Source organism: Pinus tabuliformis, chromosome 4_2, assembly GCF_031772625.1.
Source record: "Pinus tabuliformis cultivar Carrire ecotype Pingquan chromosome 4_2, CPIR1, whole genome shotgun sequence".
NCBI classification, from domain to species: domain Eukaryota; kingdom Viridiplantae; phylum Streptophyta; class Pinopsida; order Pinales; family Pinaceae; genus Pinus; species Pinus tabuliformis.
This window is the reverse complement of record NC_142304.1, coordinates 263,601,868-263,622,281: the sequence shown is the minus strand read 5'-3', so window position 1 is coordinate 263,622,281 and position 20,414 is coordinate 263,601,868. Positions and strand designations below refer to the sequence as shown.

At 38.4% G+C, this 20,414-nt stretch overlaps 1 protein-coding gene across 1 annotated transcript; it reads left to right on the top strand.

Moving 5' to 3' along the window:
- Positions 1–990: 990 nt before the first annotated feature.
- On the top strand, positions 991–1,626 carry LOC149168993 (uncharacterized). The gene has a single exon (XM_089425039.1). It carries the CDS (start codon positions 991–993, stop codon positions 1,624–1,626), a length of 636 nt encoding a protein of 211 aa, XP_089281165.1.
- The last annotated feature ends 18,788 nt before the right edge of the window (positions 1,627–20,414 follow it).

Here is a 20,414-nt window from a genome sequence, read left to right as displayed (position 1 = left end):
AAAATGCGCAGATTCATCTCATATGCTCGCATATGTGTCTTCATGAGGCTGAATGAAGCATTACCAGAATCGGTAACTCTCTCCCACTGGGATGAAGAATGGATCCAACCCTTGGACTATGAGCATGTGCCCTTCCGCTGCAGGAGATGCCATGCTCTTGGGCACCTATTCCGTGATTGTCCCTTGAATGCCAAAGCCACGTCTCAGGACCCCTCGGTCTCAACCACCCAAGATGGCTTTACTAAAGCCCCTAGCCGAAAGCGAGCGCATAAGAAACCCTCTAATGGGCAAAAGCCCCAGCAAAATGGCACTAGCGGCCAAGCTTCTAAGAATAGTTTCGAAGTCCTAGCTCAGTCCTCCGAAGATCTTCCCCCGATCTCTGATTCCCACCCCTCCCAGCCATCTTCCTCCGCCCCCCCTCCTCCCCCAACCTCCCCCCCTAAGCGCCACTCCCCCGAGATCACCCATGACTTCCCATCCGGAGATAGGAAGGAACAGGCAGAGAAAGACAAGGAAATGGATGTGGATGGAAAGCTAGACCCTCCCTCTAGCTCAACGCTAAATGAGGAAGAGGGCAGTCAGGTGAAACCAATGGAAGAAGAACCTGAGAGCATAGACCTGCATGGCCTGGACATTCTAGAACTGGAGCTAGCATGCAAAACAAAGGCATATGACAGCATATCTGAATCCCAACTCAATAAGCTGGAGGTAGTCATTTCAAGAGCTTATCAGCAGCAACAACTAGGGATTCAGCCAGGAAGCCAGTGGGATGGAAGCCAACCCCCAAAGGAAACCAAAAAGAGAGGAAGGAAAACAGATCTACAGAGAACCATCGAGATTGGGAAACTCCTGTTAGACTCAGGCAGGTATGCGAAATTGACAAAGTATTACAAACCCACTGCAAATAGTTGAACTATGAAGCTGGTCTCATGGAATTTAAGGGGGCTCAACAGCCCAGGGAAACTTAGAATGCTGAAAAACATGATTAAAATGGAGAAGCCGCAAATATGCTTCCTCCAGGAAACCAAATGTAATAGTACTACTTTAGGTAGTATCCTCACAAAGGCTTGGCCAGGTTGCCGCTCAGTTGCGGTAGATGCATCAGGAGCATCAGGGGGGTTAGCTATTGCATGGAATACTCAAGCAATAGACCTCTCAGATTTCCATGCCTCTCACCATCTGATTCAGGCAACCTTCCATATTTTGGGCACGAATGTTCATGGCAATCTCTCAAATGTATACTTCCCACAGGACACAGGAAGCAAAATAGCACTTCTAGACACCATCGAGGCACTGAACAACAACAGAAGGCACCCACTCTGGATAATTGGAGGGGACTTTAACATGATCACCAAGCTAGAAGAGAAGATAGGGGGGAGAAACAGGCTGGAACAAGAAACCACTCACTTCAAGGATTTCATCCAAAACGCCTCCCTCATAGACGTGCCTTTCTGCAATGGTACGTTCACATGGAGCAACCGCAGAGCTGGAAAACACCAAATCGCATCCAAACTAGATCGCATCCTTATCTCAGATAATGCGATTCACCTGGGAGGAGACTTTACAGCTGCAATACTTCAGCATACTGGATCAGACCACTGGCCGATTTCTCTTCAATGGCAGTGACCCGGTGATCGAACGCGAAGAACCTTCCGCTTCGAAGGATTCTGGCTCACGCACCCTGAGTTCAAAGACTTCGTCAAAACCACATGGACCTCCTTCACTCCTCCAGAAGGGTCCAAGATGTACCAATTCCAACAGAAGCTCCGGCACCTTAAAGGCCACTTAAAGCGATGGAACAGAGAAACCTTTGGAGACATCTTCAAAGCTCAGCAAGATCTCAATCGGGAATTAACGGACCTCCATAAGAAGATAACTACAGAGGGACACTCTGAAGGGACCCTGGATCAGGAACGACGCATCCATAGACAGCTTCAGGAAAGGCAGAAGCAGGAGGAAGTTTACTGGAAACAAAAGTCCCGGATAAGATGGTTGAAAGAAGGAGAACGCAACACCAAATTCTTCCACAGAACCACCATTCAAAGAAGAATGCACAATAACATCCTGTTCATCCAGAAGCAAGGAGGAGAGAAAATAGAAAAGCATGAGGATATAGAGGAAGAATTTCACAATTACTTCAACCAGATCCTTCAAGAGCCGGAGGGAGACAGAAGGCTAGCAATTGGAAAAATTACTAACAATGTGCCTAGAATCATCACGGAAGAACACAATGAGCTTCTCCTCCGCCCAATACTGCCTCAGGAAGTGGATGAAGCGATGTTCCAGCTCAAAGAAGGAAAGGCACCTGGGCCAAACGGATTTACCTCCACGTTCTTTCACACCTTTTGGGAGCTGATTAAACAAGAGGTATGGCAAATTGTGGAAGAATCGAGAGCCCTCCACTGGATGCTGCCCTCTCTCAACACAACCTTTATAGCCCTCATCCCCAAGGAGGAGGACGTTATGACGCCTGACAAATATAGGCCGATTGCACTTTGTAATGTGATATACAAGGTCGTTTCTAAAGTAGTGGCTAATCGGCTGAAGCCTTTGCTACCGCTGCTCATATCTCAGGAACAGTCAGGCTATGTGGAGGGCAGACAAATCATGGACGGCATTCTCCTCACGCACGAGATCATACACTCCCTCAAACATTCAAAGCAGGCAGGTATGCTTCTTAAACTAGATCTTTCTAAAGCTTTCGATAAACTCAGCTGGACCTTCATACAGCAAATGTTAAAAGCTTTTGGTTTCAGTTCCATGTGGATCCGCTGGGTCATGAGCCTAATAAACTCCACTCAGTTCTCCATCCTGGTGAATGGCATCCCTTCAAGGCCCTTCAAACCATCAAGAGGAATCAGGCAAGGGGATCCCCTATCTCCCTTCCTATTCGTTCTCATGGCAGAAGGGCTAGGACGTCACATCAAACAAGCTCTTCAATCTCAACAGCTCAAGGGTCTTTCAGTTCATAACTCCCCTGCCACTTCCCATCAGCAATTCGTTGATGATACCATGCTTTTTGGTTATCCCTCAGCCCAGGAAGCCACTTGCCTCAAAGCCCTGCTCAATGACTTTGCTGCAGCCTCTGGCACGGATGTAAATTGTGCCAAATCGCAGATTTTCTTTTTTCATACGCCTCCCTCTGTCAAATCAGCTGTCACTCACATCCTCAGATTCCCTGCCGCCTCCCTTCCCTCCAAATACCTCAGCGCCCCTCTCACGGCCTCAGCTCTAAAGCATTCCGCTTGGCGCACCCTCATAGAGAAAATGGAATCTCGTCTCAACCTTTGGACTCACAGATCTCTCAACCTCGCCAGCAGGGTTGTACTCATTAAATCAGTCCTTCAGACAATGCCTTTGTACCTTTTCTCAATCCTTGCGGCACCCAAATGGGTCCTAAAGAGAATCAGGCAGCTCCAATGCAGCTTTCTCTGGGGAGGCTCGGCAACTAATCGGAAATGGGCACTGGTCAAATGGCCTACAGTATGCCAGCCAAAGGAGAAAGGGGGTATTGGGCTGAGGGACCCAGAGCATAGTAATGCCATCATGAGTGCTAAAATTTGGTTGCACTGGATCACTAATCCGGAAAAGCCTTGGGCTAGAATCTGGACAACTAAATATGCCAATAACAGACCCCAGGAGGAGCTCATCCGGTTTACTCCCATGGAAAAAGGCTCGCTAATATGGAATGCGGCCAAACAACACTACCACTTAATACAACAACACAGTTTTTGGGAGGTTAGGAATGGCAAAACAACAAGATTTTGGACAGATGCATGGAATCAGATGCCAAAGCTTATCCACACTCTCCAATTACCACTGGATCATGTTAGGCAGGAGCAGCAGCAAGAAAAGATCCATTACTACTGGGGGCAAGAGATGGAGCATGGATTCAGGAAATGGAAACAAGGAAATCATTGGGCTATCACCACAAACTTGCAGGATACAGGGGATTTGGAGAAGGAGTTGGATAAAAGAAGAATCCAATATGATGACGGCAACGATATCTTAAGATGGGGATACCGACCAAAAGGCAACTTCTCCACTTGAGAAGCTTACAAGATAATCTGTAACAATAATATCCCCTCCGATCCTATATGGAGCAAAATATGGGGTTTTGGCTCATGGCCCAAAATCTCCTACTTCCTGTGGCTGGTCAGTCACAGAAAAATCCTTACCTGGGATAAATTAAGAAGAAGGAATTTCCATGGACCATCGTTCTGCCCCAATTGTTGTCAAAATGAGGAAACGCTTCAACACCTTTTGGACTCCTGTCCTCTAGCCAATCAACTATGGGAAAAAGCGGGCTTCAGATGTCAAAAAAGATGCAGAACAAAGAACGACATTACTGACTCCCTAAGGCACTGGCCGCGGGACCCTTATAAGAGTGAACTCCTCAATTGTTTATGGAACCTTCTCCCTGGTCTCATATCCTGGAGCATTTGGAAAGAAAGGAACAAGCGGATATTCAAAAATCAGAGCTCTAGGATCGAAGAGGTTTGGACCAGACTATGTGGGAACTTGAATGAGACGCTGAATCTCCACTCCTGGACAACGGAAGATCTTCCTTCTCTAGATAATGAAAAAGGTATTCTAAGCAACTGGCAATTGATCATTCCTCAATCCCAACACAGGAACAGTTCTTCCACAAGCAGCGACACAATCAAAGATTCTTGGAGAGCCCCCCCAAAGTCCTCTTATAAGCTCAACTTTGATGGAGCCTCCAAAGGTAACCCGGGAAAGGCAGGCTTTGGAGGCATCCTCAGGAATCATGAAGGTACGCCCTTGCAGATCTTCTTGGGATCCTTGGGCTGGGATACCAATAACTCAGCGGAAATTGAAGGATTATGGCAAGGACTCCTCTTAGCTGGAAACCTCAATCTGCAGCCCTTGATCGTGGAAGGAGATTCCCAGATTCTTATAAACATGGCCAAGAGATTGCAGAATGGCTCTCAAGCGAAAAAAATCTCAAACAGTTGGAGACTGGCGGCCAGATTAGAAGCCATTGAACAAGCCCTTCGCAGCAACAAGGCAATCTCCTTTTCTCACACAAAAAGAGAAGGCAACAAGGTCGCCGACCTTCTCGCCAACATAGGGGCAGATAATGAACATATTCTCCTTACAGGAACCCTGACCATTGTCACTGACAATGCCCAAGCTCAGGAATTAGATAAGTTGATCCAAAGTGACAATGCCTACCCGGATGCGGGTGACACGGGTGAGAAGGACGGCTCGCCACCTGGTGACCATGGGCGGCCTTAGGTTTGGAAGGGTCATTAACAGCACTCCGCCGCCCTGGATGGCAAGCGTGAGAGCAGAGGCGCGAGAGGACGGCAATTCATTGCCGGGTCTGAGCTCCATTAAGTGTTTCAGAGGGGAGTTATGGCATACCAGTATCGAGGCAGACTAGCGCAACATAAATATGGTAAGAATTTGGAATGTTATGCATTGGATCAAGGTCGAATTCTGGAATTGGGTTTCTGGACGTCAGTTCTCCGAGCTCAGACTCAAGAGCTCCCTTCGGCAATTCGAGGTGGACACAGGGCAGCAAGGGTGGGGGAAGGCAGTTTCACACCCTCCATACCCTTCTCCCCTGCTCTGTTACGCTCATTGGGCATTAAGGAAAGCATGGTTCTGCCAAGACAGAGGCTCATTAGCCGTCGAGGCTCTGGAAGAGGGGGAACTTCACGCCCCCCGGTCGCCAATCCACCTGCAAGCTGCTGTCGTTGTATGTGCCACCAAGTGGCTGAAGCACACCCCATTCAGTCGAACCCGTTTATGGACGCCAGGCCTCCAGACTCGAGCTCTGCCCCGCTACCCGCGTTTGGAACAGCGGTATTCTCCTTCAGCAGCGCCCAGGGCAATTCTAACATCAATGCTCATGTCTTGGTCCTATTCCTGGAGGAACCGAAAGAGGAGGTTGGGGAGCAACCCCGCGCCCAAGTTCATCCTGCTGAAAGCTCCAGAGCTGCTGAGGGAAAGGCAGAGGTTCCACCTGAGCCGGAAACATGCAAAAAACACCATAAAAAAACACCATAAAAAACATGCTTGAATCTGCAAAAGATGCAATTGACCCAAAATGTCACAAAGGCGTTTATTCGATTCCCTGTTCGTGCGGTAAAGTTTATATAGGGGAAACAGGGAGATCCTTTGGAGTAAGATTAAAAGAGCACATTAGTGATATTACTAGAAATAGGTCTGATAAATCAGGATTTGCAGAGCATGCTTGTTCCTCCTCTCACTATATATGCATGGAACAAGCTAAATTAATCCACAAGGAAGACCACTATTTAAAAAGAAGAATTAAAGAGGCAATAGAAATTGAAAAATCTTCTAATAATATGAATAGGGATGATGGTCTTAAACTAAGTAATACCTGGAAACCCTTGTTAAACAAAATAAAGTAACTTTAATTTATACAAATTCTCCCTTAAGACAGCATTTACAGCTCAAATAAGTAAATAAATTAATATATATATATATATATATATATATATATATATATATATATATATATATTTATATATATATATATATATATATATATATATATATATATATTTATATATATATATATATATAGATATATAGATATATATATATATATAAATATATATATATATATATATATATATCTATATATATCTATATATATATATATATATATATATATATATATATATATATATATATATATATAACCAAATTCTATTAATTAATTAATTAAAATTTTAACTAAATTTAAAATTAATTTAATTAATTAATTAATTAAGTAATTAATATAGTTTTAAATTTATTAATTAAACCAAATTTAAAATTAATTTAATTAATGAATTAATTAATTAAATTGATTTTACGTTAAATTTAGTTTAAATTAATTTTATTTTATTTAGGTCAAATTAATCTATTTAAAAAAAATAAAAAATTACTTTTAATATATTTTTAAATTTATTAATTAAATTAAAATTTGAAACAAAATTAAAATTTATTTATTCCATTTAGTTTTTAATAATTTTATTTTTAATTTAGGCCAAATTAATTTAAGTGAATTTATTTTATTAAAAAAATTTAAATTTATTAATTAAACTAAATTTAAAAATTAATTAATTAATTAATTAATGAATTAATATAGTTTCAAATTTAAAATTAATTAAATTTATTAATTAATTAATTTATTTATTAAATTGATTTTATTTAGTTTAAATTAATTTTATTTTTAATATTAGGTCAAATTAATCTAGTAAAAAAAAAAAAAATTACTTTAATATAGGTTTAAAATTATTAATCAAAATTAAAAATTTATTTATCCATTTATTAATAAATTGTTGAAAATCAAGCCGACCTCTCCAAACCTAGGTTATCTATCCATCCTTCTATTAATAGGTTCTCATTTTCTTGACTCTCTCTTTCTCAAAATGCAGATCTCATTACCCTGATGATGGACTCACCTAGCTAGTCCGAAACGTCGGTTTCAAAAATTGCTCACAGGTTTTTCCATTAATTAAAAATACTCTTCCAGCCTGTATGGAATCTCTCTTCAACAATTATAATGTTATTTTTATTTTTTATTTTCTATTTTTTTAAAGTAATATATGTGTTTATATATATATATATATATATATATATATATATATATATATATATATATATCTATATATATATATATATATATATATATATATATATATATATATATATATATAGGAAAATGGCATCAAGGAAGGTCTTTGTGAAAGTTTCTGGAACAAGGATAGCAATTCCATCATCTAAAGTTGTAGTGGGACACTCTATGAATAGTGTTGATCATGCCCAAACTAAGAAACAACATAAAAGTCAAGCAACGGACCTGCCAAGTACATTCAAGATTATTTTTGAATGGAGGAATTCATAAGAAATAAATAAAACAAATTTTACATTGCATGTTAAGATATTGAAACCAATAATAGTTCACATATCTATCTATACTGTTATGAAACTAGCTCACAAAAAGATAGATAAATGCCTTCAAAATAAGCCTCTTCGAGGGGGCAACCTCCTTTACATTACACAAAGATATAAGGACATATCAGATTCATTTCTTCTTTCTCGATGTGATCGTTCACTTCTTGAACCTTTTTCTTCTTGATATGTCCTTCTATCTTACGAGTTTGAAGAGTGGTAATTCTTGCCAATGCTTTACAAGATATGGTCGGATTCATTTCTTTTTTCTCTAGGGTTGGTTCCTGGTGTATATCCTCTTCTTTTGATGTTTCTTAATCCTTTTCTTCCTCCTCTTCATAATCTATGTAAAATAAATTCTTCGCAGCACACTTATGACCTTTAGTGTATTTGCTATGACAATTGTAACAAAGCCCTTTTCCTCTTTTTTCTTCCAATTGTTGTTGTGTAAACTTTGTAGGTTGTGGAAGGCTAGGAGAAAAAAACTTCCATAATTATAGCCATTAGTGGTGGGATTCCTTGTTTCCATAATTTCGCTTTCAATTTTTCTTGCCAACCTGAATGCCTTCTCCAATGAATCTAGTTCCCAAAGGCAAACCTCATGTTGGATGTTATCTTTTAAAGTCCCTATGAAAACATCAATCCTATGCTCCTCTGGAATATCTTTTACCCTTATATTCAATTTTTGGAAGTCCTAAATGTGCTCCATCATTGAACCCTTTTGTTTGAGATTTATCAATTGGCTAAAAAAAGTGTTGCTTTTTGTATCCTCATAATGTGCTATCATTTCATCCGTAAAAATAGCCCAAGTGACAATTTGTTTACGAGAGAAAAGCCATTGATACCATACAAACTGATTTGGTTCCAAATATAATGTTGCAATGCGTACCTTTTGTGTGTTTTGCACATTATGGAGATCGAAAAATTGCTCCATCTGTAGTATCTATGTTCTGGGATACTTGCCATCAAACTTCCTCATATTGATCTTTGGAACATGGTGGTTCTTCGATCCAACGTTAGAGTCTATGAAATCCTGATTAACATTTATTTTGTTTTCATCATGAGTTTTCTTTACTACCCTTTTTCCATTAGTAAGAATTTCTTGTAGAAACTTTGCCAAATATGTCTTTAAATTTGTCTTCAAATATTCCATGACTTTCTTTAAATCATCCATCTTAGCGTCCACACCACACCATCCATCTTGGCTTCCATGCCGTCCATCTTGGCTTCCACGCCGTCCATCTTAGCTTCCACATCATTCATCTTAGCTTCTACGCCTTTCTTTAAACCATCCATCTTAGCTTCCATGCCATACATCTTAGCTTCTATGTCTTTCTTTAAACCATCCATCTTAGCTTCTATTACGTTTTGTGCCAGTGAAGTTTGTTGCACTTGGTCTGGTAATTTTGATATATCATCTTGCATTTCTTCCTCTTCTTCATGAGTCATGCTAGAGCTTTTAGGTTGCTTACTAGGTGTTTTCAATTTCTTTGGCATGAATTAGCGATAATAATGCTTTCACTATGCCCTTTAAATTCCTTCAAACTAATTTTTCAAACCAAGCTTATGCAAAAATTTAAAAAACAACTAAACACCTTTCTTCACTTTGTAGGAGCTCGATATTCAATTTGATGTATCTCTGTAATTTTGGATCTCCAAGGTCTGAAATTTCTTCCTGCAGTAACCCTCTGAGTAATCTTCTTAACCCCGCAAGTCTGATCAATATTGGATTCTCCAATGAAGAGTTATGCCAAATCTCCCACGATGACATGAGTATAGACTAGTTCAGTAGATCTAAATTGTACGACATGTTGCGCAGCACTGTTTCAACCTTAGGTTCTGGAAATGTTATCAAAAAAACCACAGTGTGTGCTCTTTCTATAACTTCTTAAGAAAATTCAATTTGATGCTTAGAGCGAAAGTTATTACGATTTTCCCAAGGTCACCTGTTTGGAATGTAATTCAAGGGTCTACAAAAATCCTAACTTCCTCAGATCATATCTCCGAAAATATAGTGATAGAAGATCTAAAATTTTTCCTCAAGGTGTAGAACAATTTCCTCTCAAACGGGTTTTTGTTTTAGCTTCTAAAAGCTCGTAGAGAAAAAGTTATAGCAAAACTTCCACGATGACCTATTTGGAGCAGCGAAACCCTAGAATCCAAATCTCTGATACCAAATGTTATGAAACTAGCTCACAAAAAGATAGAAAAGATAGATAAATGCCTTCAAAATAAGCCTCTTCAAGGGGGAAACCTCCTTTACATTACACAAATGAATAATTTTTGGATGATACAAATGACAAGACCTCCTTCTATATATAGGAATCTAAGCTGTCATAATATAATCAGAGCCAACATAAAAATAATAATGTAAGGGCACAATAATAACAATAGTGGGCTTCTATGGTTCACAGTAATAATAATATGGGGATTACATGGGCACAACAATATAATAAAGGCGTTGTACTAATAACAATAAGGGGTTACACTAGTAGTATAGGCACCTAACACATACTATGGTATGATTAACATTGTTGAACCATATGAGATGATGGGCAGAGTATGAGACATATGTTTGGTGCAGAATGCAAACACTGTTTATGTTCTTGCAAAATTCCCAAATACACATGAAAATGTTAGATATCGTCTCTCAAAGGTAAAGTATGAAACATATGAAGGATCTACACCATTGTGTGAAGAAATCACTACCAACATTTCAAATAACATTGTAATTATATTTATTTGTATTTATGTGTTTTTCATTATTGTAAGGATCATTAAATTTTCTATAAATGATTGATCATTGACATATTGTATTTTGTTTGATAGGATGTTGATGAGAGTCTGCAAATGATGCTCGAGGGTATTTATTATCTAGAGGCAAATATCATGAATGTGATAAATAGTTTCCATACAAAGAAAAAAGAAGAGAGGAGAAGGAAGCAAAGAGAAACAACCCATGACACTGCAATAGTACATATAGGGGATCGTCAAAGAATCCCTAAGGTGGCTGAATCTAGCAAAGTTAAACATGTTTCTTTTGAAGATTTGGAAATTAAAGCTGAAGGTGAAGCTAAAAAACATGTTACCATTACTAAGGAAGAGTTTTGAAATGTTGTTAAAAAGGATAAAAGAAATAAAACACCAAAAAGAAAAATGGCCACGAATGTCTCTCTTCGAGTTGATGATAAGGAGATTGTTTATGTAGAAGAAGATATGTTAACCGGTAAGAAGAAGAAATCAAAATTTGGTCAATCTGTTAAAATCATAGGCAACAATGAAGTTCAAAGTGAAAGTTCTAAAGGCAACAAAGAAATCATAACACATGGTGCGAATTTAGAGGATGACATTACTAAAACAAAACAAAATGCCATTCGAGATCACTCAAGGAAGAATAAATTAATTAATGGCATAAAAACATTTCAACTTAATGATAGTCAATTCTATAGGTTATATGAAGGACAATCTCAATATCAAATTAGAAAGGTACATCACCTACATGTCAATAATTTGAAAACATTATTCAGATACAATCCATATGCACATGTGGTGGATTATGTGCTTCTTGTTGATCCAAATCAAGTTCCTAACAAAGAGGCATTTGATAGGACACAATGTTTTGAATACAAATATTATGTAATTGGAGCGAACCATTCAACAGAGGCCATAAGACAATTGATCAAGGAATATCCCAATAACTCTCATTTTTAAACAGTGAAATGCATCATTTATGTTTGTTTAACAAAAACATAGGCAAATTTATTGGCATGAGATCATAATGCAAATAATGAGTATAGAATGTCTATGAATTTCATCCAAAGGGTCAAATTTATTCATAATGAATTTGTAGAAAAATTTGGTCAGGGTAAGATAAAATTCAGTTTAAGGTTTCAAAAGGAATGTTGAATGGAAACATGTTATCAAATTGAGGATAAAATCAATTCAAAAGGTGGCAAAGTAATTTTGGAATTATTCAAAGGCATGAATAACATTTTCTAGTTGGAATTTCCAACAGGGTAGATATGAGAATTGATTGATGATATTTTTGACATGTGGGAGAATATTCCAATAAAAATTCAGAAGGTTAAAAAAACCTAAACCCATAATATGTACAAACAGTAAGACACGTCCTTAAATGAAGTAAATTCTAGATGATATGACTATCACACCTTGGAGAAAATTGCAAGGAGTGAAGGATAACAAACTAATCAAATCAATACTATGTCGTGTGAAGTTAGGTGAATTGTCATTGGATGAAATGTTCTCAGAATTTCAAAAATAGGTTTGTTGAATTATTTTTACTTTTTCTTGGATTATAATTTTCTTTTAAATATAACATATTGTTGTTGGTATTATTTGTTATACATATATTTTTTTTTATTTGGTAAGAGTAGAGCTTTCCATTAATCTAGTAAAAAAATACATATTGTACACTTTGCAGATCTGGGCCAAGAGCCCCATACTTGACTCAGACACAACCCCCTACCTGACTTAGACAATCCATAGAAGGGTAGATGCAAACCTCCCTTAGTGACAAGGGACCACAACAACCAATGGCCCACATAAACCAAAGGCCCACAATAAGCCAAAGGCCCACATTACACCAAAGGCCCAAATAAACATACGTGTGCATAAACTAAAGGCCCACAAAACCTATAGTGAGTGACTTGGTAGTCCTCGAAGATCCGACGGTTTAAACAGATTTCGAGTGAGCCAACAAGCTCACCATTTAAAAGCCTTTCAGGCTCGATGAGTAAATAAAATAGTCTACTAGGAAACTTCAGGTTCGAGATGTGTATTAACCCATGGGGAGTTTGATGGCCCAACTCTTGTGTGATCCGGCTCTCTTCGATTTGACGGTTTAGAGTCGATATCGGGCCCACAACATACGGACATGTTATAATCCTAATTAGACCTGATGGGTGCCCTAAACTACCATTCAATAACTTTTTGGGTCCAATTTATGTGATATCCATCGTGCAACTTTCCGCCCGAAATCTGTCGGATTCTAGCATTCACTGCCATCGATGGTTATGTACCTTTCAACCTGATCACTGAATACTCCCTGCTTCCTCATTCTCTTTGGTTCCTGGCCTTCTGAATCCATTGATCCGTTCACTGCTTGTCTTTCATCCCTTGAAAATTCTCCCTATCTACAATCGCCTGTCTGTGCCAGTCCTCACGCAGATTTCCTTAGGGTGTCATCTCCATTACACAACTGTCGTTATCTTTTGTGCAAAGCACACCCTCATTTGCCAGTCAATCCACTAATCTATTGGAATTTCTGCACACATGAACAAATCTAAGTGTCCTTAGGATTCTTAGATGGGATTATATGCATTGGTAAACTTTTAATAACCTCTAGTGGTTTGAAAATTTCTTTGGTGTTGTGCCATTGCCTATCTTTTTGACCAAGTTAATTGTCAGTTTAGAGTGTGCCTCTATGATGGTATTGTGTAAATTGTGTTCAATCAAGATTTATAGGCATTGCTCTAAGGCCACGAGTTCCACCATGTTATTAATGGTATTCCCCAAATGAATATGAAAGATGAATTTTATGTTTCCCTGCTCATCTCTTATGACTCCTCCATAACCAACAACCCCATGGTTTCCCCTAAAGTCTCCATCGATATTAAATTTCAAGAAACCATGGGGGGGCGGTTGCCAGAAGTCCTTCCCCTCTATTATATGTCGTATGATCTTACTTATGCCCTAGGGGACAGTCAATTGGAGACCCAAGTGCACAAGAATCTAAACATCCTGGTTTTGAGGAGGGTTCTTGAGGAGTTGATTCAGAAGGGTGCTCATAGTTTCTTTGAGTTGTCTTAAAATCTGAGCTATGATGCTCTCAGTTGATCTAGTTCTATTCTTGAAAATCCTGTTGTTGCATTCTTTCCATACATCCCAAATCAGAAAACCTCATATCAGAGTCCATGCTTTGTTGACTATTTCATTATCTGAGAAGTCTTTCCTCCACTTCATCAAAGTTCCAGTGATACTGTTTTCATCCCTGTCAGTTTGCTTGAAGATTAAGGCTACCCAATTCCATAAGGTAGAGGTGAAAGTGTAGAGGTTGAGTAGGTGATCTAAAGTTTCCTCTTGTAGACCACATAACTGGCATCTAGAAGGACCAACTAAACCTCTTTTTCTTAGATTCTCCCAAGTAAGAACTTTTTTATGATGTACCAACCATATGAACAGTTTGATTTTCATCCAGTGCAGGTTCTGCCATAGATTCTTCCATATCATATCAGGGTTGGGAAAGTCAATCCCATTGGCAATTCTTTTGGCTTCTTTGAGGCTAAAGTTTCCTGTGTTATTTCTTTCCCATCTTAGTTGGTCAGGCAAAGTTGAAGTCAAAATCTTTCTCTGTTCCGGTACTACTGGAAGAGCTTCAGCGTGGGCCTTCAAAGGGGTTTCTTCACTGTATACTAGGTCTTTTCATTTCCTCCATTCGCCATTCTCTCTTGTCTGATCCCAAAATTCACTTACCCTGAGTAGCTCTTTATTGTCAGTGTCATTTTTTAGAATGTCTAGTCCTTCTTTACACAGGTGAGGCTCTTGCTGCCAATTATCCTCCCAAAACCAGGCTAGGTTTCCATCTCTGATCTCCCAGAAACTATGCTTCTGAATAATAGCTCTATTCTCCCAAGCATTGTTCCAAATGTGGGAGCCCTTGATGATCCTTGTCATTCGAACATGATCCCTATCTTGCCATTTCTTTGCATACTTCTGTTTCCAGAGATTTTCCCAGGGGGTTCTTGTTTCCTTTAGCCATCTCCACCAAAGTTTTCCCCCAAAAAATTTCTTATGGTTTTTGGGTCACAAAGTCCCAAACCTCCATAAGTATTGGGTTTGCAGAGATTTTCCCAAGCTAATAGAGCCCATTTCTTTTCCTCTTCTCCTTTACCCCAAATAAAATCTCTTTGGATGTCCCCGATGTGTTGAAAAACAACTTTTTGGGTAGGAAGAGCTGAAAGCATGAAGGTGGATATGGTTTGCAGGACAACCTTTGTAAGCACTAACTGTCCATTTTCTGATTTTGTCTTGCATTTTATTAGTCACTGGCTCCCAAACCTCCTTACTCAGAGGTTTGTCAGTGAGAGGTATTCCCAAATATTTGGAGGGTAGTTGATCTCTTTGAAAGCCAAGAATTCTGGTGAGATTTCTCTGAATAGCAATGTTAGTATTGAAAAAGAAAATTTTTGATTTCGTGAGGCTTACCTCTATACCAGTAGCCATAGAAAAATCATTCAGGTTGAAGGCATTAGCTTCCTTGACCGTGGGTGCGCCCTGCAGCATGGTGTCATCCACAAATTGTTGGTGAGTCAAGGTATCCCCATTCAAGGTAAGTTTGAAACCCTAGATTCTTCCCTCCTCTTTGGCTGCTACGATCACTTTACCTAATCCTTCCATCATGAGAACGAATAGGAAGGGGGAGAGTGGATCTCCTTGTCTGAGGCCTCTCAAAGGGCTGTAAGTTCTAGATGGAGAGCCATTAAGTAGGATTGGAAAACTACTTGTGGTGACAAAGGCCATCACCCTTCTTATCTAGTTGCGGTCGAAGCCATACGCTTTTCATACATCCCTGATATACGACCAACTTAGCTTATCATAAGCTTTCGCAAGGTCAAGCTGCATGATCATACCCACTTACTTAGTGCTCTTGAGATAATGAACCACTTTGTGAGATTGAATGATGTTATTGAAAATTTGCCTTCCTTCTACATAACCAGTTTGCTCCTCAGACACAAGAGTTGGAAGAAGAGGCTTGAGTATGTTTGCAATTACTTTAGAAATAATTTTGTACACCACATTGCAAAGGGCTATGGGTCTGAATCTATCTGGTTTCATAGCTTTTTCCTACTTTGAAATTAAGGCTATGAAAGATGAATTGAGTGCCCTTAATATTGTTTTTGGTTTCCTCAAGTCCTCGACAACATCAAGGATATCTTGTTTGACGATTTCCCAGCATGTTTTGAAGAAGTCTACATTGAACCCATCCGGGCCTACAACTTTCCCATTTTGCATCTCTTTGATGACTTCATTGACCTCCTCTTCAGTCATTGGCATGTTGAGATTGTAATTGTCTTCCCGGGTTGCTATTTTTGGAATGTACTGTGTGAATCTGTTGATAAATTGTCATCTGTATAAGAGAGGCTCCTCTACTATGCTTTGGAAATGTTATATCAGAATAGGTTCCATTTCTTTGTGGGTACTTAGCTCTTTCCCTTGAGGATCTTTGAGTTTTACAATCCTGTTATGAGCCCTGTGATCCATGGTTGATTTGTGGAAAAACCTTGTATTTCTTTCCCCTTCTTTAATCCATTGCACTCTCGATTTTTGTCTCTAGAAGATCTCTTCTTTTTGGAATTTGTTGTCCCATTCTTGTTGAAGAGAGTTAGATTGCATTTTCCTTTCCTCAGTGAAGCCATCTATAATGAGGATTTGGTTAATTTTTTGTAGTTTCTGTTCCACTTCTCTTTTGGCTTTGAAAATATTGCCAAACTCATTTTTGTTCCATTCTTTAAGCCTGAGTTTGATGTGTTTCAATCTTTGTTGCAGTAGGAACATCTTCGTGCCTTGAACAAGTATGTCTTCCACCCACCACTTACCAATATTAGTGATTAAGTCAGGGTGTGTGAGCCAGACATTTTCAAACCTGAAAGGTCTGTTTCTCACAGTGCCTATAAAAGAAGCCTCAAGCTAAATAGGCCAGTGGTTTGAGCCTACAAAAGGAAGGATTAAAGTAGTCAAGTCAAGGCCATTGAGAAAGAGGTCCTTCGAGATTAAGAATATGTCTAGTTTAGAGGCAACTTGAGAATCCCCTCCCCTCTTATTGTTCCAGGTGGAGGTGCCATTTATTGTCTCTGTATCCACTAGCCTCATGTCGTTTAGGAATTTCTAGAAGGTGATGGAGTCTCTACCTTGTGTTCTAGTCCCACCTTTCTTCTCCGTAAGAGATTGGATTATGTTGAAGTCCCATACTAGAATCGAGGGAATAGCAAGATGTCTTTCTCTCATCTTCTCCAATGAGTTGAGAAGCCAGAGTTTGTCTTCAAGTTTTTGTGTACCATAGACATTAGTGACCATATAGATTTCTTTGTCACCCAAAGGTTGTATAACCATTGAAAGATAGTTCCTGGATGCTTCAGCATCCAAGATTCCAAGTTTCTAGGGATTCCACAGAGTGAGAATCCCTCCTGCTTTGTTGTTTGCTTTAACTTCTATATACTTGTACTTAATAAGCCATTTTCTATGTATCTCTCTTACTTTGTCTATTGAACATTTTGTTTCCTATATAAAGACCATATTTGTTTTTTCTTATTTTATTCTATTTCTAAGATTTCTTTGTTTTCTTTTACTTCCTAGACCCCTAATGTTCCAGCTTGTGAGCTTCATTATGAAAGGTTTGTAAATAAGTAACTGGTAAGAACTTTCATCTTACCTGAGTTAAGCAAGAGTTTCCCACACTTTGTAAGTAGCTCATTTTGTTTCTTCCTTCCTCTTTTCCTGCCCAGGTTCTTGAACGAGTGTCTTGATGTTACCTCCATTGGTTTTATCCCTCTGTTTTCCTGGCTGTCATGGTTTATTTTGACTCCAGTAGCCTTTTCTTGAGATCTCCATAGGAAGAGCTGCTACACTCTATCAAACTCCTCTTGTGGTAGAGAATCAACACCCTTGGTGGTTCCCTGCTTCAGGAACTTTTGTAGATCAAGATTCTCCCTCTCCATAATCTCCTATAGCTCCTGGTCCTCCGTGCCAATTTCACTTGGGGTCATCTCATGGTCCCTACCAGGTTCCATTGTGCTCTTCGTATCCTCCTTTAGTTTGTTTTTCTCATGTGTGACCTCCATACTATCATCTTTTTCCTTTTCTGCAGGATTATCCTCCAGTTCTTTGTTCGATCCATTGTTCCCCCCTTCTTCTTCTAAAATTTTGAAACTGTTATGAATTTGTTATTTATCCTTGCTAGTTTTATTTTGGTTATTTCCCCCCCTCCTTTTCCCCTGCCCCCCACCTTGGTAAAGCCTTTCGGGTCTTTTCCTGTGTTGGTTTTTATATTGTCCTCCAGTTTGTTGCTTGGGCAATCTATGAAGAGGTGCCCATGTTCATGCCATTTACGGCATCTGAATGGGACATGTTCATAGTCCACAGCCTGCACCCATTCTTCATCATATACTTCTAGAATATTTTCGTCTCGAAGTGCTCCTGATAGGTCCATTTCTACACATATGCGGGTAAAGGAGGTATATTTGCCTCGCAGAGTCACATCTGATATCTTTAAAAAATGACCTAGTTTATTGCCTATGACTTCTAATGATTTAGGCAGCCAATAATCTAAAGGTAAGGAGTAGAGTCTAATCCATACAGGTACCTATGTAAATGTTTCTCGCTTCTGGACAAAATTCATCATCCATGGTCACATGTAGAGTCCTGCAACAACATAGAAATACAGTCCTCCTTCGAACACTATATCTTTATCTTCTAGGTTCGTGAAAACCACTATGAAGAAACCCTTGGACACAAGATGAAGGGTTATTTCTCCCTTTGGTTTGCAGTGGTTTCTTATCCACGTGTACAATTCCTTCTCTATTGGCCATAGTCCCATAAATTTGCATATGACCGCGTAAGTCGCCATGTGATCCCTGTGCGACTATAGCATTGGATCATATAAGACAACTCGATGTTTAATGGTTGACCTGGGTTTGTAGAGTCTTGTCGTAGTCTTGTGTTCATTTCTCTGACTGCTGTCTCCTATTCTCTTCTCTCTTCTGACTTCCTCGAGATTCCCTTCATGTTCATGGGATTTGATGCTTTCCTTTTTTTTGGTACTTATCTTCTCCGCCTCTACCTCCACTGGTTTGTTGAATCGATTTGAACCCAAATCCTTGTTTTTGTTCGCTACTACATGATTGTAAGAGGGAGTGGAGCCCCCCCCTCCTTGCCCCTCCATTGTTACCAGCTCCCTCTACAGAACCCTAACTCCCTATTCAAAACCCTAGCTCTGCTTTCGCGGTCCCAACCTTCTAACCTTCGAGGGCATGTTAAACTTGGCAACTTTGATTTTTCTTGTTATACATATCACTATATTAAAATTTTTTAATTTATTTATTAAATCATAGGATTTATATGAAAATACAAGAAAATTTAGTTAGAATGTTGAATGAAGAGAGTTGGAATGACGTTGTATGCAACCACCTAGAATCAAGTTCTACAACAACACTTAAATATTTTTATCTTGCATTCAAAAAAGTATGTTAATTTTTACATTCATTTTATTCATATGTAATTTTATTTTATTTTATTACTTATACTTATATTTGTTTATTTCATTAAAGATGTCAAAGAAGGATGTGAGTGGAGTACCAAATACTTTCAAAAGCTTTATTGAAAAAATTAAGTTGGAAAGGATGAGAAAGCAACATCTTAGGAATGTTGAACTTGATCCTACTCTTACTCATTTCATTTGGAATGGGTTGGAAACTATAAAATATCAAATAATACAAGGTGATTGTGAAGACATTGCAAAACTCATACCTAAAAGAGAATATGCCGTGGTTATTGTAGACATTCCTCATGGTTTTAATTTCCCAGACATGAGATATGATAGTAAGCCTGATATTTATCAAGCTTTTAATAAAGTGGTTACAGTCTTTCAAGAAGTTGCAACATCATCACTTTGAAGATTTGTTACATTTCATTCAGACACACAATTTGCAATGTTATTAACAAGCTTCAAGGGAAAAGCAAACTCAATGATGTAGCTTACATGGTAAGACATTGAAATTGTATGTTTGATTAATGTTAATTTTTTTATTTTTTTATGTTAAGTTAATTGAATTTAAGTCAAATGTTATTTCTTCCGAAGATCAGCCAATTATAAGTGATTGTGAGTTCATCCACGTTAAATGTTGGACAAAAGATGATAGCTATAAGTCTATTCTTCTAAATTAAGTATATGGAAAGAGTCATAGCCAAGTATTGGTTCATGATGTTGTCGTAAGAAAGTTAACATATGAGGATAAAGATGAACAAGTAGAGATAGTTAACATTTATAAAAAATCACAAGCATTGATTTACTATCTTATAGATTATGTTCAAATGAAGGAGATTGAGGTTTTGGATTTATTATCAGGTTCAGGTAAGTTTTATTATATAAGATTTAATTTTAATATTTTCTTTTTTTTCGCTTTTATGTGTTTATACTAATTTACTTACTTATGTTTTTGTGCTTGATGATTAGGTACAACAGTAGAATGTTTCCTACAAAAAGGAAGAAATTGCATTGTGATTGAAAAAGACCCACTACAATGCAATTTTATTCAATGAAGAATTAATGCTCTTCAATTTCTGCCAAATGCAATGCAAGAAGTTGGTTTGAGGAAAGGATATTTTAATGAATCACGTGTGGAAAAAATGGCAAAGGAACCTCAACCATTGTTATATGGAATGATTGGAAAATGACACTTTGG